Source organism: Pungitius pungitius, chromosome 6 (assembly GCF_949316345.1).
Source record: "Pungitius pungitius chromosome 6, fPunPun2.1, whole genome shotgun sequence".
In the NCBI taxonomy this organism is placed as follows: domain Eukaryota; kingdom Metazoa; phylum Chordata; class Actinopteri; order Perciformes; family Gasterosteidae; genus Pungitius; species Pungitius pungitius.
This window is the reverse complement of record NC_084905.1, coordinates 22,023,941-22,045,221: the sequence shown is the minus strand read 5'-3', so window position 1 is coordinate 22,045,221 and position 21,281 is coordinate 22,023,941. Positions and strand designations below refer to the sequence as shown.

Below are 21,281 nucleotides of genomic sequence, written 5' to 3'. Positions count from 1 at the left end.
CATTACATACTTCATTTTCATTGCACATGACAGTTCTGAGACAACGAAATGCAGTTAAATAGGAATTTAAGTTAATAATGAGGCCCCTCCTTCATCTGTAGGCTTCGTAATCTCCAAGCTGTGAAAATACCACCAAACAAATAGTCCCTCTGTGCTTCTGTAACCTGCAGTGCGTGGTAATAATAACGTTTTTTCATGTAAACTGAAGGTAAACCATCTGTACCGTTTGCTTCCCCGGTCTCACAACAGGAAACACTGGAAGGCCTCAGCGACGTCTGGTGGGGGGGGCGCTCCGGTTATACTTGACCCCCGCTGACAGCTGGATGGAATCCTGAGGAAACAGCTGCCGTCTCTCAGACAGAAGCAAACCGAATTAGAGTTGAGCCACGAGTAGGAGAGCCAGCGGATAAGAACGTGGTGGAAGGGCGGAGCTCCAGGGCGGAGCTTCAGGGCTCATGTGGGGTAAGGGGGCACGGCGTGGGCATACAGGGATACCTTTGAAGGATAGCAGGCACACTATGGATGTTTACATACAGCATGCATGTATGCACCTGCATGTATTAACATCGTTTCACTGCAGGTTCCTTGTTGCTATCAAACGCTGGTCAAATCGCTGAGAAGCTCCGCCTCCCCTGGACAAAGGTCATGAGTCAGAGGGATCAGCTGCTACCAATCTCACGTCCTTTAGCGGCTCCAAGGCGCCGGCTGATGGCACTTTGGATTAAAGTCCAGTGTGTTGGACAACATGTGGGATTCCTTCTTGTGTTGAAGGTGTGTGTTTGTGTTGGTGAGTCGTTTGACAGCGTGAGGCAGCAGGAGGGGGGTCTCCTCCTTTCTTTGTGGAAGATGACACCAGACAGCAGCTGGAGAACTTTCTGGTCCAAACAAGGTCAGGTTCATCTTCTCAGAGACGAAAGGGGGGGGGGGGGGGTGAGGAGGCTGAGGTCATTTTTACTGCTGCTCAGATGCTCACAACAGTGGGGATTATTGTTGTTAGCGACATTAAAAGTGTCTGAATGTCCAGTGGCCACCAGCTGCTACTACATCATATACAGTACTACATCTCAGAGGTACATCATATACAGTACTACATATCAGAGGTACATCATATACAGTACTACATCTCAGAGGTACATCATATACAGTACTACATCTCAGAGGTACATCATATACAGTACTACATCTCAGAGGTACATCATATACAGTACTACATCTCAGAGGTACATCATATACAGTACTACATCTCAGAGGTACATCATATACAGTACTAAATCTCAGAGGTACATCATATACAGTACTACATCTCAGAGGTACATCATATACAGTACTACATCTCAGAGGTACATCATATACAGTACTACATCTCAGAGGTACATCATATACAGTACTACATCTCAGAGGTACATCATATACAGTACTACATCTCAGAGGTACATCATATACAGTACTACATCTCAGAGGTACATCATATACAGTACTACATCTCAGAGGTACATCATATACAGTACTAAATCTCAGAGGTACATCATATACAGTACTACATCTCAGAGGTACATCATATACAGTACTAAATCTCAGAGGTACATCATATACAGTACTAAATCTCAGAGGTAGTGTCTTTCCACCAGCAGCATTATGTTACAGTATTTATATTCTATGAGAAATATTGAATAAAACCATCAGTGTAGAAAGTGTGATTACATAACATGTAATTAACATACTACTATACTACAGCTACTAGCACTGTGGTATTATGACTCAAACCACAAGGTTGGCCCTCAGACCTGGTCAAAGTTCTCCAGGGCCTCAATCCCCTCCAGAGGGTCCTGGATCTCCAGAGAGGAGAAGCTCTGATCCTGGAGGAGAAGCCTTCCTCCCCCTCCTCTTCCTCCTCCTCTTCCTCCTCCCTCAGGAACTGACGACTGTCGCTGCTCAGCAACGATGTCGTAGCTTGCTGTTCTTTATTGGGACTAAACGCAGAGCATTTACTCACAAACCAGTTTATTGACGAGCTGTTGGAGCTCGAGGACGAATCAGGGATCACCATTCAGAACGAGCTGAGCCCCCCCCCCCCCACCGACGCTACCGACAGCAATATTTAGCAATTAGGAAAGAATGCTTTTTATGAGATCCGGGGGGGTAAAGTTACCCAAATGGAAAGTCTTCCTCCGTGACTCAGTGCCCACATAATTTCATCCAGTGTTAATATGAGAGGCCCTCGAAGCTTCCTAGAGGCCCCCCCCAACATGAAACGCTAACCGGGCCGAGTGCTGTAATTATAGAGCACTTTTATTTGGAGCAATACCTAAAAGTGAAACGGTTTGAAATAAAAGAAAATGGTTTCTATATTTATATATATAAATATTCTTCTTCTAAAAAAGTAGTTTTCCTCTTTTTTTATGGTAAATTTTCCTCTATTTTAAGGTGCTTTTTCCTCAGTGTTATGGCCTTCTTTCCTCCCTCCTCAGCGCCGGGGTGGAGTCTTAAAAGGATCTCAGGCCTTGTTGATTTTCCCAGTGCCAGGCAAGGAAGATGATGATGAAGATGATGATGATGATGATCGTGGTCATATTTCAGGACTCGGGTATAAAACCAGCCACTGCACCACTTCCTCCAACTGCTGCCTTCCTCCTCCTCCTCCTCCTCCTCCTCCTCCTCCTCCTCCTCTCAGGTGAGTCCAGCTCTTCCTCCCTCCTGCTCCTCTTCCTCCTCCCTCATGGGTACGTGGCTTCTGTTGGGGGGGTTGTGACCACGGAGGTGAAAGTTGAAGCTCTTCTCTCTTTTGAATGATGAAGATTACTGAACGGTACAATCAGTTCAAATAAAATGATTTGTCTCGTTTTATAATTAATTTGTATTTCTAGTAAAGACTAAAGACTCTGGAGCTTTGAAAACCTGGATTGCTTTGATCTGAAAAGCTGATATTATATTATTGTTCTTAAAGTTCTGATGATTTCAGTGCGTTTTATTCTTTAATGTGATTAGAAAACTCCAATGTAATTATTTTTTGTATTTAGTCAAAAGATTAAGAGCCTGAATCTGCTTTGTGCAGCTGCGTGTGTGTGTGTTTGTGTGTCTAAATGTGTGTGTGTGTGTGTTTGTGTGTGTGTGTGTGTGTGTCTAAATGTGTGTGTTTGTGTGTGTGTGTGTGTGTGTAAATGTGTGTGCGTGTGTGTGTGTGTGTGTTTGTGTGTCTAAATGTGTGTGTGTGTGTAAATGTGTGTGCGTGTGTGTGTGTGTGTGTTTGTGTGTCTAAATGTGTGTGTGTGTGTGTGTGTTGAGTGACGGCCCTGAGCAGTCTCTGCTGCCTCGGCACATTCCCCCCCCCCCGTAAGGAGTTGAAGTGTTGACTCCCGGGGGGGTCTGGGGTGTCCACCACCTGGAGAGGAGCTCATAGAAGCGAAACTCGACTCCAGGTCCAAACTTAGCGCCCCCCTGCCCCCCCCCCCCCTTATCATCGACTTTGATGGATCGCCTTTCATCGGGAGGGGGGGGGGGGTTTATATAAGTTGAGCGCCGAATGAAACATCATTTATTCTCACCTCCTCTTCTTCTCTGCTGCCCAACAGGTCACGAAGACAAAACCCGCCGTCATGTCTGAGTAAGTGTCCCCTGGGTTATTGATTACTGATATCTGATCATGTTTCATAGAAAGGATTATTCAAGTGCAGAAGCAGTACTAAGAAAAGAAGAAGATAGAAGATAGAACAGAGGAACCAAGGGAGAAGAAACAAGGGAGAAAGGAAAAGAGGGGAGGAAAGGAAATGAGGAAAGTGTGAGATAAAGAAAGGATGTAAAAAGAGAGTCGGACCCAAAGAAGGAGGCAAGGAGTTTAGAGTGTTAAGATATTAATAAACATAACGAGAGGAGGGACGGAAGACGGGAGGAAGAAAGGAAAGAATGAGAGAAGGATGGAAAGAAGGGATTAGGAGACTCACCGGTAAAGAAACAAAACAATATTAAATATTAATATTAAGAGTCTGTTGTGATACTGATTTCTGCCACAAGAGGCTTTACTGAGCTTCTACTCTGTGTCCTCAATATAATATATATATAAATAACTTCTATAATATATTACATAGTACATATGAAGGTGTATAAGTTCTTCGGAGGTGCACTGCTGCCTCGTGTGGCCGACGTCGGTATCACAGCAACAAACACTTTCGTGATAATGAAGTGGATTTATGGAGAGATGAAAGTGATTTCTGTTTGATCCTCACAGTAAGAAGATGACTTCCAGCCGCAGGCATCACCTGAAGGTACGCTCACTTCCTGTACATCTGATCAGCTGATCGGTTAACATGATGATCACCTGATTCACTTCAGGAGAAGAAAAGGGTAGAATACGTAAAGTAGTGTCAAAAGGGTTTTATTAGAGAAAAGTCCTTGTCTTAATCCTTTGTCATCTGAAAGATATGTTAGTTAATAAAAATCTTATTGATCAATAAGCATACCTGGGGGGTGGGGGGGTGTACTTTTCAGTGAAAGTAGTAATTCCATAGAGTAGAAATACTTTCTACCCTCATCCAGTGTTTCCATTGGGGGAATTATTTCATTTTATTATTGTTCAGTAAAGTTGCAGCTGGTTAAGATCACTATATTAACATGACATATTTGGATGTGTATAAAAGCATTAATAAATAGTACATTTATTATACAGAGGCGCCCCCTGTAGGTGTAAACATGCAAACACTCCCTTAAGGCTTCACTTTCTCTCCTAAAGACACGTTCAACGACACCAAAAGATGGAAGTTGAGTTGTTAAAGTTGGTTTAAATGTTAAAGCCTTGTGTACGTTGTTCTGGAAGCTTTGACTGAGATTTGGAATACTTTTTACCAATTGTTTATAATAAGGTATTTTAACCTCTACTGGTTCATACCAATATTTGTTGTTACGTTCCAGGTTGATTTGAATGAACTGGAGTCAAATATTGTTTAATTCCTGAATGGATGATCTGAGAATAAAGACTTACAATTAAATCATTTCCCAAATATAAGCTAATAAATGAGCATTATCATATTGTATCATTACTTTTTTCTTCCTGGTTTAAAATTTCAACTTTTTTATATTTGCAATGTTTACATATGGAAGAAAATCTTCAGATGTTCTCTTTGCATTTGAAATCAAATAGAAAATAGAATCACAACAACAATCACAAAACACAAGCTTCCTTCCTCCATTGACCTTCCATTGACCTTCCACTGACCTTGGGATGACCTTTGCTTGATCGTGTCTTGCAGAGTTTGATGCTTCAGATCGCGGCCAAATGGATTCTGGAGGAGAAGAAAGAGAACGAAGATGCCAAGAAGGCCTACATGGCCGAGGCTTGTCCTTCGCCAAATACACGCGGGGACCAGGCCGCCCTCATGGTGAGACACGCTTCAGGTCACGTTCGCTTCGCCACTCACCGCCAAGCTGTTGAGCTCAGTCCTCCCGAAACTGTGGGGGAGGCCTCTTGATTTTAACCCTGTCCGAGGTCTCCACTGGTGAGATCTTAATATGCATGAGAGTATCTGGCATCTACCATCAGTCAGATGAAGCTAATTCCAACATGCATAAACATGCCTTTACTACTGAAAACCAAGTCTCCTTAATAAGAGATTATTGAGATACGAAGATGCTCCCATCATCCCTAAACTCTTCAGATTGTCCTTCTACTATAGATATATATTTAAATATATATATACATTATTTATAGAGATGTTTAACCCTGAATGTGAACTTCAAGGGGGAGCTAGAAGCAAAGTCAGACTAAACTTAAAATGAGTTGGATTCATCATTAGGAGGGCCGATGTTCCATCCATTTTTGTATATATTATCTTTGCCATTTGTATGTATGTATGTATATATTGAACGTAGCTGGAAGGTTGGACAAAGCATTCCACTTTACAGTGACGAGATAGGTAAAACCTTCTGACAGAAGAAGACTTAGATGATCAATAAGTTAACTTTACGCTTGTTTGTGTCTTTAGGAAACCTGCAAAAAATTGGCCGCTCTCATCGACAGAGTGGACGAAGAACGGTACGACCTGCATGCCAAAGTGGGAAAAGCTGATAAAGAGGTACAGTTCCTGCTGCCGTGCAGCCCTCAAGCTTTATTTATTTAGAGCTGTATTCTATTGACCAGCAGGGGGCGACTCCTCTGCTCCCATAGACGTCTATGAGGAAATGACTCTATTTCTGTGTAGTGACCAGCAGGGGGCGACTCCTCTGTTCCATAATGAGGGGATGCTTTAGGGCAACACTGATTGACAGGTCTCTACCAGAGACATTAACTCGCTACGTACTCCTCAGTCCTTCCTGTTCACTGGTTGTAAAAAACAAGATGCCAATTGTTAGCTCGCAGCTTTGAAACGACAGTCATCAAACAAACAGCTGACATGATGATTACGTTACGATCACTTCTCACATACGGCCTGTGCCGTAAATCAATTTTCTCTCATCGTTCTGGTCCTGGGTTGCCCTCTAAGATCGAAGACCTGAAGATCAAAGTGGTCGACCTGGCCGGAGTGAAGAAACCTGCCCTGAAAAGAGTGCGCATGTCTGCCGACGCCATGCTGAAGGCCCTGCTGGGCTCCAAGCACACGGTCAACATGGACCTGAGGGCCAACCTGAAGCAGGTCAAGAAGGAGGTCAAGGAGGAGGTGAGTCTTTACAGGGTAGAGTCAGTGCACGAAAACCTGGGAAACGGTAGTTACCCGTAGCTGTCGGCGGCTAGTTGACGTTAGCGGTCGGCGGCTAGTTGGCGTTAGCGGTCGGCGGCTAGTTGGCGTTAGCGGTCGGCGGCTAGTTGACGTTAGCGGTCGGCGGCTAGTTGACGTTAGCGGTCGGCGGCTAGTTGGCGTTAGCGGTCGGCGGCTAGTTGACGTTAGCGGTCGGCGGCTAGTTGGCGTTAGCGGTCGGCGGCTAGTTGGCGTTAGCGGTCGGCGGCTAGTTGACGTTAGCGGTCGGTGGCTAATTGACGTTAGCGGTCGGCGGCTAGTTGCCATTAGCTGTGGGCATCGAATGGTAGTTAACATTCTCCAACGTTGGCTGTTAGCAGCCATTAGCAGGACCACGCACCAGACATTATGGTGCATTCATGCTCCAAAGAGTAGAACTGGTTAATTTATCAATTGTAAATACATTTTTGTGACGTATCAAAACTTGAGTACATTTTCACATGAATACAGCAATTTATATTAGAGATGAATTTTGATCTGTTAAGCTTTCTAACACACGCTCTATTACTGTACAGTATTAACAATTAGAAGAACTAGATTTTTTTTAGTTTTATTAGAAAAAAAACGATACTATTTTTTATTTCATCATTATTGGAGAAAAACAACATGAAAAGGACAACTTTGACAACTTTATCTCTAAACAAACCAAATTTTCATTTTAAGGGTGCATCCCTAAAAAAGGTAAATAAGGCAAATAATTAAATTAAATACAATAATATTTCCTATTTATTTGAATTGTGTGTTTTTATACAAATAAACACTATGGATGATAAAAATACAACATTTGGAATTCGTTCTTGAAAATATCAGATTATTTCTATCCTTTCATTAATCCTTTTAAAGCTAAATAAAACTACTGGTGACTTTGGACTGTTTGTGTCTCGTAGTCCGTGGAGGCCGGCGACTGGCGTAAGAACATCGAGGACAAGGCCGACAGGAAGAAGATGTTTGAGACCTCCTAAAGACTCCAGCCGCCCGTTAGCACAGTTTTTATGCAATTTATAATTGAATTAAAAGAAAGCTTTTTTTGTTTGATTAAAACTATGAGTCTCAACTCGGCCTGTTTTTGCACATTTGGACCTTTATTCTGAAATGAGACTTCCGGTTTCCTCCTTTACTGTCGAGGTTCACTTTGGACTACTTCCTGCATCATATTGTCTTTAGCAATAAATGTGTTTATTTCCCTCTCAATGTCTGCTCGTCGTGGTGAAGAATTCAAACGCACCTTAATCCGAACAAACCGACACTTTCCTGATTTCTTTTTTAAAGCGACACTTAAACAGAGATAATTATTGTTTTTTTTAATTACAGTGAGTTCATATTAGCTGTATTCTCAAATGACCTCTTTATTCTCAAAAGAATATTTAAAAAAGCCCCCGAGATTAAACTTTGGCAGATTAATTTGAATGAATGTGACTCAATTTATTTGAAATGATTTTTTGCTTTTTGCCCGAGAGACGAATCCAATATTTACATCTTCATCCGAATGTTCAAGAAGCTGTGAAAAATGAAAGTGGACTTCAGTCGCTTCCAAGATTCAGCAAATTACTTTCACTCTTTCTTTATTTAAAGCAGATTTCAAACCTATAACGCCGTCCCGTACTGGACGCCCCAGCGGGCTGGACGTGGCCCGCGGGCCACGAGTTTGACACATGTGCAGTACATTGTGTTAAAGTGTCCTTTGACCACCAGGTGTCAGTAGAGGACGTTCTGTCTCACACCTTCCTCTTTAGTGTCTCTGTCTTTCTCAGACTTTTCCTTCTCTAAATTACAAATTTACCTTTAACAAAACATTACACATACGCTTTGTGCTACAGGAGGTCTTTAAAATGATGAATATCATTGTTTATTATTATTTCCTAATGGACAGAGACGGTCTCAACCAACAGAAGGTGAGTGAAGTCTCATTTTATACAGTTTTAAAGTACAATAAGTGATCATTGTATTAACTGTTTGGTGTTATTTGTCTCTTTGTGTTTTCAGAGTCTGGATCTGAGAATCAGCAGCAGCGTAGAAGGTGACGATTTCATCTTGTATTCATCTTTTATGACGAGAAATCACTTTGTTACTGTGATTGAATATAATCTTAAACGTTTTATGTAAACTCGGTTACATCTAAAATACTTCTTAAAATTCCATTTCATTCACACTTCTATTTTTGACTTGATCAAACAAACAGAACGGAGGAGACGTTTTATGGTCCTGGGTGCTTTTAGTTCATCAAGATGATACTCAAAGAAAAAAAGTCTACCATTAATAATAATACTCAAGGTTTAGAGGGTTTAGGTATAAAGGGTCCAGTTTTGAAGGGTTTAGGTGTAAAGGTTCCAGGGGTCCAGGTATAAATAGTTTAGGTATAAAGGATCCAGGTTTAAATGGTTTAGGTTTAAAGGATCCAGGTTTAAATGGTTTAGGTTTAAACGATCCAGGTTTAAAGGGTTTAGGTTTAAAGGGTCCAGGTTTAAAGGGTTTAGGTTTAAAGGATCCAGGTTTAAATGGTTTAGGTTTAAACGATCCAGGTTTAAATAGTTTAGGTTTAAAGGATCCAGGATTAAATGGTTTAGGTTTAAACGATCCAGGTTTAAAGGGTTTAGGTGTAAAGGGTCCAGGTTTAAAGGGTTTAGGTGTAAAGGGTCCAGGTTTAAAGGGTTTAGGTGTAAAGGGTCCAGGTTTGAAGGGGTCTCTCCTCCTGGTGGATTTACGAGGCGTCAGGGGATGAAGGTATTTCAGGAGCTCACCAGTCCCTCGTGGCCATAAAGGAGAAGTCCCAGAGCATAAATACTCGTGCAGATTTCACCTTTCAGCCTGATCCCGTTCCTCGCGGTCCGCCCAGTTGGTCCCGGGTCTCCTCGCCATCGTTGCTGAGAAGGTGAGAAACTCTTCTCCTCTGGGAGATGCTTGGAGAAGGACTTGGATGATGAATGGATGAATAGTCTGTTTACGGAGGAAGTTTGAGAAACGGTGGAAAGCCCCCTGTATAATCTGATCATATATATATATATATATATACATATATATATATACGTTTATATATGTATATATATACATATATATACAAGTGTCTTCTAGTGAATCTCTGTGAGGTTTTAAAGGGTCTCTACGAAGCGTCAGGTTCCGGGGGGGGGGGGGGGGGGGGGTGGGGGGTCCGCTTACTGACGATCTTTAGAGAAATAATCATCTTCTGTATTTAGAGACTTTGACGAGGCAACGGTGGCTTCAAGCACCAATAATGATATATAATATAATAATGACATTATTACTAATAAGTCTGAAGCTGTTTGAATCAGCTGATGTTAAATAAGTAAAATGATGAGTTCATTACATTTTTAGGTGTTTTTTTTATGCCCCACTCTCCCGTTACGCTCATGGAGAAATCCATGTGAATGTCAGCGGTGACCTCTGACCCCCCCAGCCAGGATTAGCTGTGACCCGACTTTGTAAAAGGCTGCGCGCCCCCCCCCCCCCTCCTTCACACTGAATTATTGATGGACTTTTACTATATTGATAAAGACTAAGATGAACATTTTAAACATTATTATATACATATACATATACTATCATTGATTCAGATAAAATAATTAGTAATGAATAAAAAATAAAGTTGTATTAGGAAAAAAATATTGTGTTTTTAGTTTTTCAAGAAAGCAATTGTAAAGCAATTTTGAAATAATACATTTTGAGACTGATTATTAATTTTGTTCGTATGATAGATTAACAATTAACGTTTTAAGTGAGAATATGTGTTCGATTATATTAAATTTACTACATATAAGAGTTTTATTTATTCTTAATAAATTGTATAAAATACGAATATTTTAATTAAAAAGTTAATTGTCCAGAACATAACTTTCACTTTGCTTTTCTGATAATTTTTAGAGTCTGAGACTAAAAAGAAGTCAAGATGTCCGAGTGAGTACAAGTTTATTGTTTATTCTCAATCTAAAGACTGGTCTTAAGTAATGTTCTAAATTCTATTGAATCCCTGTTATTAATACTCTCACTTCTTTGTTCAAAGGGGAAAGAAAATGTCGTCAAGCCGCAGGCATCATCTCAAGGTGGGATTTAACTTATTTTAATAACCAGTAGAGAATAATGAATAAATGAAGATCATATCAGCTTTAATGTTAATCACATGCTAAGAGCTCATAGTCAGTGTGAGGAAGTATTCATGCTTTACTTTAATAACTATACTAACTACAACTAGTCATGGATACATTATGAGACTCTTCCTACAATGAAACAATACCCCTCCCACAAATACACAAGACTCCTCCCACAAATAAACAATACTCCTCCTACAAAAACACAGGGCTCCCCCACAAGTAAACAACACTCTGCTCACAAAGACTCCTCCCACAGAGACACAAGACTCCTCCCACAAACCCACAAACCCCTCCTACCAACAAAAGGCTCCTCCCACAATTAAACAATACCCCTCCCACCAGCACAAGACTCCTCCCACCAACAAAATGCCCCTCCCACAATTAAACAATACCCCTCCCACCAGCACAAGACTCCTCCCAGAAACACACAATAATCCTCCCACAATGAAACAGGACTCCTCCCACAAAGACACACGCCCCCTCTGACTTCCCAGGGCCTTCCTGGCTCTCTGGGCCCCCTCCTGACTCCACTCTCCTGGTCCCACAGAGTTTGATCCTGCAGATCGCTGCTACCTGGCTGGAGCAGGAGGCTGGGGAGATTGTGGCCTCCAAGGAGGCGTACATGGCGGAGAAGTGCCCCCCCCCCAACCTGAGTGGAGACCAGGCAGCCCTGATGGTGAGAAAAAAGCCCCCCAGCTTCCCTCCGAGGGCCGAACACATGGAGATGAGATCATTTTCTTCTTTCTTTTCCTTGCTGACAGGAATTCTGCAAAAAGCTGCACCAGGGCATCGACAAGTTGGACGAAGAAAGATACGACGCTTACGCCAAAGTGGAAAAGTCCAAAAAGGAGGTCGACACGCGTCTCGTTTTCCACGTCGCTATCGTTTATTATCCCTCTAGTTTGGTACCACGTGTTATTCTGCTCTTCACTTGAAGGCCATTTCAGTGAAAACAAGTTAACGTCACTGTGATGCGTTCATGTGTAATCCGTAAAATGCAGTTTTAGTAATAAACTCCAGATGTTTTCACATATAAAATAAATATTAGAGAAGCTCAAAGCACACTATTAAACATTGTTAAACATAATAAGTACAACAAAATTCAATCTTTTATCTCCTCAAAACTTAGATTTTATATTTTTAGCAGGAAAAAAACCCTGTAAATGACTAAAACTGAGTAAAGGTTGATTATGAATTGATTTAGAACAGGATGAATTTTGGGACCTAATGACAACTGTTCTGAACCCTTTCAGCTGCTCTCATTGGTACACGGGTTGAGTATTCTCCGATGTACCGAGTAGTACTGTAGTACTATCGGCGTGTACTCTGTCCATCAGATCGAGGACCTGAAGATGAAGGTACTGGAAATGGCCGGGGTGAAGAAGCCGGCCCTGAAGAAGGTCCGCATGTCGGCCGACAGCATGCTGCAGGCCCTGCTGGGGGGGAAGCACAAGGTGACCATGGACCTGAGGTCCAACCTGAAGCAGGTCAAGAAGGAGGTCAAGGAGGAGGTGAGTCTGGTGGTGAAGGCACGTGGACCCGGTGTGGGAGACCCTCTGAGCTCCATGTGTCCCTCAGGGCGGCGAGGCGGTGGGTGACTGGAGAAAGAACATCGAGGACAAAGTCGACAGGAAGAAGATGTTTGAGACGTCCTAGAGACTTCACCTGCTGCCCCACGCCGGTTCTTCATGGAATTGGAAAAACTGTTTTTTTGGAATAAGGCAGCAAGGAGGGTGTTTTTTACTTCAGGCTGAAGGTGAACCTTGATGATTAAAGCGTTTCATAGAAGCAGTGGTTGGACCTCTTCATTTCATCTGCTCAATGCGTGTCGTGTTGGGGAGGAACCACCAGGGGTCAGCAGAGAGCCTCGCTCTTCTCTCCTGAGAAGAACAGCTCAATGAAGCTTTTCAGTGTGAAGCAGCACGGAGCTCTTGGTGAGTAGCCTCTCCCTCCTCTTCATCTTTGGTCCCCACCTCCTCATCCTCATGTTCATCTCCCCCTTCTTGTAGTCTAGACTCAAACTCCCATCCATCTTCTTACTGATGGCTCTTCACTTCTAGAAGTGATCTTCTTTCCGACTACAGGCAATAAAAGGTTTATTTTATTACTTTGTTTATTTACGATTTCTCCTAAAACTGCTAAAAGTTAAATTACATATTTAAATACAATATTTCAGGAAACTTACACAATAAGTCAACAAGTCTCCAACATGTCTTTGAAATTGGTTTGTTCTCACTCGTTCAGGAGCTCTTACATCACCAAACTACAGCTTTATTCCTCTAGAGTCCAGAGGTTCCTCCGTACATTCTGGATGTTCTACAGAAGAGTTTGTTCATCAATTCAGAGGCCATTATTTGTCTATTTCTGATTCATGGAGTTATACAAAGACATGTGTGACATTTCTTGAGTAGAAACCTTTGACTCCAGTTTGCCAACAATATGAAGCAAGAATTCTGAACCTGTCTTCATCCCATCTTCACATTTCCATCGTGTAGATGGATGTGCTCACATTCATGGTCTTGGTGGCGCTCATTCAGCTCAGAGTGAGTCTCTTAACAATGCCTCCTCTTGTCCCCCCACCTCTCTGTGTGGGAGGAAACCTGAGAGCCCGTCCATCCCGAAGAGGGAGAACTTTACGAGGTTCCTGGAGGTATTTCTGGAGCCTGCTGGCCCATTGGTTCTGAGGACTGTGCTACCATAAAGAGGGCGGCGTTGCTGCTGAGTCAGCGCCTCACGCCGTATATACCAGTTTGATGTGGGGGTCCAGGACGTGGCAGCATCTCCCCCTCTTCTTCTCCTTCTTCCACTGCATCCTGCCAGGTGAGAAGCTCGCTGCTCGGGCACTAACGGACTCACTGCGGCTCTTCTCCACCACGGGTGGAACCGTAACCGGCTCCCAGAGAGGCGCGACCTCTGACCTCTGAGGCAGAGCGACCTCGGGCCGTCCAGAGGAAAGTTTGTTGTGAAAGTGGAACGTTTTTTTTTAAACTGGTGAAGAATAATATTTAATGTTCTCTACTAACGTCTCTACATGTCAGACTGTTTGATGTTAAATATGTTTAAATACATTTAATAACAATACATATCATCTTATTATGAATTAAAGATCCTGTGGGTTTTATGTTTGTTATCGATCGGATGAAACGTGTCCTTTGTGATTGGAATGAATCTTTATTTGATGTAAGAATGACTCCTCATGACTCCTCCTGACTCCTCCTGACTCCTCATGACTCCTCCTGACTCCTCCTGACTCCTCATGACTCCTCCTGACTCCTCCTGACTCCTCATGACTCCTCCTGACTCCTCCTGACTCCTCATGACTCCTCCTGACTCCTCATGACTCCCCCTGATTCCTCCTGACTCCTGCTGACTCCTCCTGACTCCTCCTGACTCCTCCTGACTCCTGCTGACTCCTCCTGACTCCTCCTGACTCCTCCTGACTCCTCCCTCTTCACTCCCGGCTTGATGTTGGAATTAGCAAAGCCGATGTTAACACCTTGCCACCTCCTTGGGTTCCTCCTTGGGTTCCTCTGCTCTTGGTGGCATTTAGAGATTAGATTCCAGGCCAACATGTCCCGGGGGCTGCGACCCCTCGGCGCCTTGAGGGGCGGAGCCCTGCCGAAGGTCAAAGAGGTCGGCGATCAATAACGTGATCGACCGTGTGAAACATGGCCGCTCATCATTTACTCCTCTGTGAACAGGCCGAGGAGCACCAGCAGCATGTCTGAGTGAGTACACCTCCTCCTCCCCATCCTCCTCTCTTCTCCTCGTCCTCCTCGTCCCTCCTTCTCCTCGTCCTCTTCCTCCTCTCTCCTGCCTTCTCCTCATCCTCCTCCCTTCTCCTCCTCCTCTCTCCTCTCTCCTCCCTTCTCCTCCTCTTCCTCCTCTCTCCTCCCTCCTCCTCCTCTTCCTCCTCTCTCCTGCCTTCTCCTCATCCTCCTCCCTTCTCCTCCTCCTCTCTCCTCTCTCCTCCTCTCTCCTCCCTTCTCCTTCTCCTCCTCCTTCTACTCCAAAATGAATGTTACTTAATTGTAAAGTAGAGACAAAGTATTTCATATTCATTATTTCATTTTCTTAGAAGAGAGAAAATAAATGTTAATTCATCATTTTTCTGAAATAACATTTGTGGATTAATGTTCACAAACACATTAGAACCAGACTCGTATAAATAGTTATTTTAATGAAAGCTCATATCATCATCATCATCATCATCATCATCATCATCATCATGTATGAGACGTGTTTAATGATTATTTGAAATGTCTCTATAAATAAAATGTATTATTATTATTATTAATGTGTGGACGGCGTCATAAAAGGACACAAAGACGTGTGTCACACTCCTTCTGTAAGAATGTTGGACTCGGCTTCAGATGACAGCAGCTGAATTCTGAAGGAACATTTATAAATACATTTTAAAAACGGGTTTCGACCTTTCCGATGGTTACAGTTTGTTTCTGCTCCTCCGGAGAGATTCATACTTTACAAAAAGCTCTTTGTGAGGATTCAGGATTTTATTACTTTTACTTTATCTGTTGACCAAACAGCTGCAGTGATGAAATATGTGAACTGCATGAATTCTACCTTTTATTTAATGTAACCTTATTCTTGTTATTGCATTAAAATGTATCATTATGTAATGAATATGATGTGTTAATTAGAGAGATCCATTAGATCAGTGATTCCCACTTTCTGCCATTTCCTTGTGTTGTTGAAACATCCACACGTTGAATATAATATAATATATAATATAAATGCTTTGAGGGATTCTTTAGTTGGTCCAAAGCTCCGGATGACATCATCAGGACAAAGTGGAGGCTCTGGTTCTCTCGTGTGGCCCAAACAGGAACCGTCTGTCTGTCTGTGTGTCCTTCGTGTCTCAGGGTGAAGAAAATGACGTCGAGCCGCCGGCACCAGCTGAAGGTGAGCACGGGTCCACCTGGTCTGGTGGGAGCTTCGGTGTGGACTTCTAACGTGAGTCTTCTCCTCCTGGCGTCCCTCAGAGTCTGATGCTGCAGATCGCCGCCGGCTGGATTGAGCAGGAGAAGAAGGACCTGGTGGCGGCGAAGGAGGCGTACATGTCTGAGACGTGCCCCGCCCCCGACATGAGTGGAGACATGGCCGCCCTCATGGTGAGTACTGGTAGTACTGTGTGAGGATACTACAGTAGGACTAGTAATTCCACTTTGATAAGATCCAACAATGAAAAAAGTGTTTCTTGTTTACCGAGTTAAAGTCTTATTTCAAGAAAACTTTTCCCGTCCAAAACTTTCACTTAAAACAATCTGAAAAATGTGCTGAAACTACTGAAGTAAAGTTAGTTTGTTTTATTGTGTACCAACAGGAACTCTGCAAGAAGATCCACCAGGACATCGACAAGATCGACGAGGCGAGGTACGACGCCGAGTCCAAGGTCCGCAAGAGCGACGGCGAGGTGAGAAACGTGTGTCACCATTTACTGCAGTGATGAGAAGTTGATTCGACTAGTTGGTCGTGAGAACCTGTTGCAATAAATAGATCAATAAATAAATAACCATAAATGAGGGCGATGTGCATTGCTGCTCTTCGTTGAAGGATTGGTGGATTTCTCTTTGTTTGAAGATGAGTTCTCGCCCTCTGGGTCCTGGTTGGTTTAACTTTGGTCGTGGTGACGTCTTTGTAGTCCATGGGAACATCTCGTGTGATCTTCAGTCTTTCATCTTCTGCACACGTTGTATATTTAGCTTCCAGAAGAAATCCATCGCCCATAAAGTGCATCATGCCTCCTTCCTTCTGCCTCCAGATCAACGACTTGAAACTGAAGGTGGTGGAGCTGGCCGGGGTGAAGAAGCCGGCCCTGAAGAAGGTCCGCATGTCGGCTGATGCCATGCTGCAGGCCCTGCTGGGGGGGAAGCACAAGGTGACCATGGACCTGAGGTCCAACCTGAAGCAGGTCAAGAAGGAGGTCAAGGAGGAGGTGAGGAACCACGGAGGAGTCAACATGTGACATATTGCACAGAATCTACATGTCTTCAGATATTTTGGCAGAATGAAAGGACAAAGATGCTGTTCATTGCACTTCAGAGACTTTAAACTGGATGGTTTTCCACACTAATTAATTTAATTCAATTGGATAGAAGAAAAAAACGTATGTTCTGATAGACTCTGGTGGTCATGGAGTCATGTGATGCGCTGGGAGCCGCAAGGTTGCCCCATGTGACATGTTGAAGTGTCCCTGAGCGAGACACCTGACCCTCCCCAGGCAGAATGTAACGCTTTATGAGTCATAATGTAACGTAAGTCACTTTGGATAAAAACATCTGCTAAACAACATGTAATCTGTTCCAGCTTCACAAATATTTGCTTTAAGGTAAAATATCAGACGTTTCTTTGCATTTAGAGAACACTGTTTAGAGTAAACAAATAGAGTAAAAGACATTTTAACTAAATGTAGATTTCTGAGTAGAAAATCCATCAATTGCATGAAAGACATAGAACATTAAATTACAGATGGTCAGGTTTAAAGTAAAGTGAGTTAAAAACATAGTTCCTCCTGATGACATTGTACTTGTTGTTGTTGTTGTTGTTGTTGTTGTTGTTTACCTTCTGCAGTCGACGGAGGCCGGCGACTGGAGGAAGAACATCGAGGACAAGGCCGACAGGAAGAAGATGTTCGAGACCTCCTAAGACCCTCGGCCCCACCTTTCACCCCCCCCCCCGACTGAGTGTCTGTCTGCCCACAGGGACGACAGCTAAGACGCTTCCTTGTTGTTTTTAAATAGTTTCTGTGATACTGAGAGACTGAGCTGAGACAATTAAAGAGCATCATTTGATCTTTGATCAGAAATAAACGTTTGGAAATTAAATTGTCTGTGTATCACGTTTATTACGTGTATAACATGTGTTACGTGTTTTATGTTTATTACATGTTTTTATGTTTATTACATGTTTTTATGTTACTTTTCTGCCTGCAGGAAACAATGAAATCCTTCTCAGGACATCTGACTTAAATTAAACTTAATAAAGTGATTAAATGCAAATGATATAAAGAATATAGACATTTTTTGTTATATATAAAAATAATAAATATAAAATGTCCATCTGTCAACAGGCTCTAAAGGTTTGCTTGTTTTTCAAATGTCACACTTGGATCAGAATGAAGACTGGAAGCAGTGAGGAAGCTTCTATCTGGTGTCTATGAATTAAACATCATTCACTTCTCCCTTTATTATTTGTAATTTCATTTAATTCAGTAGATCGTTTTGATTGATCACGCTGGCCCTTTAAGGGTTTTTTCCAGATTAAAAGGTTAAGGTTGAATTCCAAAAGATGTTTGTCTGCCCCCCCCCACCGCGATGCAGATGCAGATTCCCTTGTGTGAATCTGCATCTTGCAGCCTGAAGGGGACTCTCACAGAGGGGGGGGGGGGGGGGGTCTGGTGTATTTCAGGAGCTCGCGGCCCATTGGTCCCCCCTGGAATCCATCTCCTTAAAGAGGATCCCGGCGTTCTGCTGAGGCGTCCCGACCCGCCTTATAAACCCTTTTTCCTTTTTCCCCCGAGTGGCTTTGACAGCGTCTCCTTTTCACTGCAAGTCTTCTTCTTCTTCTTCCTCCTCCTCCTCCTCCTCCTCTCAGTAGGTGAGATGCTTGTTGTGTGGTTTTTCTCTGTGTTGCTTGGAGTTGGACAGGTTGGGGATGTTCCTTTTCTCCACCTTTTTGACCCCACTCTGACGCCCTGAACTCTCAGCGCTGACCCGACAGCTGACTTCGTGGCGCTGTGGGTCGTGTTTTAGGGTCCAAAGACCCCGTCGACTCCTCAGAATCGATGGGATCTTTCCCATTGGGACGTGAGCTAGTTGAAAGCTCCTTGGTTTTATTTAGTGCCATAAACTGCTCGTTCATTTCCAATTCATCGGTTATTTTTTACTCAGAAACTCAGTTCTTGGACGTATTTCTTTTATTTGTTCATTGTTTGTGTAAAAAAGTGGATATTTCATCTTTTAAATGTGGCAAAAATCCCAGAGCTCTTTAAGACTCCTTTGGAGAATCCCCCCCCCCCCAGAGACACCGGACCCGACCCCCCCGGGTCAGCGTGGCTCCTCAGCTGTGGCTCCGGATCACGTTGCGGCGCAAATATCCCGTCGAAGGGCAAGAAGTGCTGATGCCGGGGAAAACGCGCACTGGATACCGTGATCTGGGGGGGGGGGTCCAGATGTTTCCTCCACTTACTGTGCTCCCTCCTGCAGGTCGTGAACCAGAAGAAACGCAAAGATGTCTGAGTAAGTCCTCTTCTGAAGGCTGATGTTTGTTTTCTGTAAATAAGAAATAAACTACCCAATTACATCATGCCTCATTTGCATAATGAACCCTCATAATTCAACAAATGCTCCATGTGATGAACTGGTGATGGTGATGATGATGACGATCTGACTTCCTCCCAAACAGGAAGAAGATGAATTCCAGCCGCAGGCATCACCTGAAGGTGACTAATGGACGAAGAGTTTCATTAGAAGAGCTTTTCAAATTTGACAAAAAATACTTTTGATTTGACAAATGACTTAAATGTTCCCACTTTTTGCATTAACTGCTAATTGTCATTGATTTGGTCGTTATATGTAGATATAGAGTCCATGTCTGATATATACATATATATCTATATCTATATCTATAACTATATATATATATCTATATCTATATGTATATATATGTAATGTAATCTAAATGTATGTAATGAATGTCTTTGTCCTGCAGAGTCTGATCCTGCAGATCGCTCAGAAGTGGCTGGATCAGGAGAAGGCCGAAGACGTGGCGGCCAAAGAGGCCTACATGGCCGAAAATTGCCCCCCTCCCCCGATGAGTGGAGACCACAACACCCTGATGGTGAGAGAGAGGGAGGGTGTGTGTGTGTGTGTGTGTGTGTGTACGTGTGTGTAACAGGACAAGTGTTGTTTCAGGAATACTGCAAGAAGCTTCACGCCATCATCGATAAGATCGACGAGGAGCGATACGACATCGCGTCCAAGGTGCAGAAAGCAGACAAAGAGGTAACACACACACGCACACACACACACACACACGCACGCACGCACGCACGCATACGCACACACACACACACACACGCATACTCACACACACACACACGCACACACACACACACGCATACTCACACACACACACACACGCACACACACACACACACACGCACGCACGCATACGCACACACACACACACACATACACAAATCATTTATATTTTGATATTTATTTTCATCAGCATGAGTCCATTACTGATGATGTCATTTGTGGTTTATTGATCAGTGGAAGATTTTATGTGGCGATTCCCTGGGAGAAATCTATATTTTATTCTACATTTACCCAGAATCCCCTGCTCCCAGGTTTACCCAGAATCCCCTGCTCCCAGGTTTACCCACAAACCCTGCAGAGCTTGACACCCCTAGATCTCTGATGATCTGTAGTTTTTGACCTTTAACCCTTCCCCCACACGTTGTCACATATCTTCTCATGTGCTGTCCTCAGAAGGTCCTTCTGCTAACAGCTGGTCTGTTCTTCTCTCAGATCGAGGACCTGAACATCAAGGTGGTGGACCTGAGGGGGGTGAAGAAGCCGGCTCTGAAGAAGGTGCGCATGTCAGCTGACACCATGCTGAAGGCCCTGCTGGGCTCCAAGCACACGGTCAACATGGACCTGAGGGCCAACCTGAAGCAGGTCAAGAAGGAGGTCAAGGAGGAGGTGAGTCTTCTCCATGTGAACACGTCTCATGGTATTGTGATCACGGGTCGGCTCCGTGGGGGAGGAACCACACTCTGAAACGTTTGTTTTCTTCCAGCCGACAGAAGCCGCCGGCGACTGGAGGAAGAACATCGAGGACAAGGCCGACAGGAAGAAGATGTTCGAGACCTCCTAGGAACCGCCTACTTCCTGTTTACCTTTACGTAGGAGTCGCTCCGCCGTGGAGGACTCCACTTTGTTTCACTCTTTGTTTGTCTGGGGGGGGGGGGAATCACACGACAACAACAACAACAACAACAACAACAACAACAACAACAGCAGCAGCAGCAGCAGCAGGAGTCTCAGTCACATGTTCAGGGAAACATTCACACGCATGAAGCGTGTCGAAGAATCAATAAAGTCACATGTTGAAGGAGAGACGCGTCGCTGTCGTTTATTCTGAGAAACGATGAATTCTCTTAACATGAATTACTGGATTTATTAAATGTGACTATTGATTGTTGTCATTAAATCAACGTGTTTTGTCATTTTGTGATTTTTACCTTTTTCTGTTTACAAAACAGCACAATGTGAATAAATTATATATTTATCAAGAATACACTGTTATATACTGTATATTCTTATGTATATATTGATTATTATTCCATTAATCATTAAGTCAATTAGAAATAATGCAGTCATTTCCATAATGTTCATTTAAATGTATATTAATATAGAATTTTATTATA

At 43.2% G+C, this 21,281-nt stretch overlaps 4 protein-coding genes across 5 annotated transcripts; all 4 read left to right on the top strand.

Annotated features, from left to right (window-relative positions):
• The first annotated feature begins 3,515 nt into the window (after window positions 1-3,515).
• On the top strand, window positions 3,516-7,909 carry LOC119196618 (troponin I, fast skeletal muscle-like). Its single transcript, XM_037452438.2, has 6 exons — window positions 3,516-3,601; window positions 4,223-4,259; window positions 5,241-5,369; window positions 5,973-6,062; window positions 6,471-6,644; window positions 7,610-7,909. The coding sequence occupies exons 1-6, from the start codon at window positions 3,594-3,596 to the stop codon at window positions 7,682-7,684; spliced, it is 513 nt and encodes a 170-aa protein (XP_037308335.1). The 5' UTR covers window positions 3,516-3,593; the 3' UTR covers window positions 7,685-7,909.
• A 675-nt stretch (window positions 7,910-8,584) lies between these two features.
• On the top strand, window positions 8,585-12,833 carry LOC119195962 (troponin I, fast skeletal muscle-like). Its single transcript, XM_037451317.2, has 6 exons — window positions 8,585-8,614; window positions 8,706-8,739; window positions 11,320-11,501; window positions 11,587-11,676; window positions 12,163-12,336; window positions 12,404-12,833. The coding sequence occupies exons 1-6, from the start codon at window positions 8,585-8,587 to the stop codon at window positions 12,479-12,481; spliced, it is 588 nt and encodes a 195-aa protein (XP_037307214.1). The 3' UTR covers window positions 12,482-12,833.
• A 151-nt stretch (window positions 12,834-12,984) lies between these two features.
• Window positions 12,985-17,624, top strand: LOC119196617 (troponin I, fast skeletal muscle-like). Its single transcript, XM_037452437.2, has 7 exons — window positions 12,985-13,645; window positions 14,527-14,553; window positions 15,709-15,748; window positions 15,829-15,957; window positions 16,170-16,259; window positions 16,608-16,781; window positions 17,417-17,624. Exons 2-7 carry the CDS (start codon window positions 14,546-14,548, stop codon window positions 17,489-17,491), a joined length of 516 nt encoding a protein of 171 aa, XP_037308334.1. The 5' UTR covers window positions 12,985-13,645; window positions 14,527-14,545; the 3' UTR covers window positions 17,492-17,624.
• Window positions 17,625-18,337: 713 nt separating this feature from the next.
• LOC119196615 (troponin I, fast skeletal muscle-like) lies at window positions 18,338-21,080 on the top strand. Of its 2 annotated transcripts, none has more exons than XM_037452435.2 (7): window positions 18,338-18,442; window positions 19,051-19,083; window positions 19,250-19,286; window positions 19,556-19,684; window positions 19,759-19,848; window positions 20,380-20,553; window positions 20,651-21,080. In XM_037452435.2, exons 2-7 carry the CDS (start codon window positions 19,076-19,078, stop codon window positions 20,726-20,728), a joined length of 516 nt encoding a protein of 171 aa, XP_037308332.1. In that variant the 5' UTR covers window positions 18,338-18,442; window positions 19,051-19,075; the 3' UTR covers window positions 20,729-21,080. The 2 variants fall into 2 exon arrangements, with proteins under 2 accessions (XP_037308332.1, XP_037308333.1); XM_037452436.2 differs by having other exon boundaries at window positions 18,361-18,438.
• Window positions 21,081-21,281: the final 201 nt, after the last annotated feature.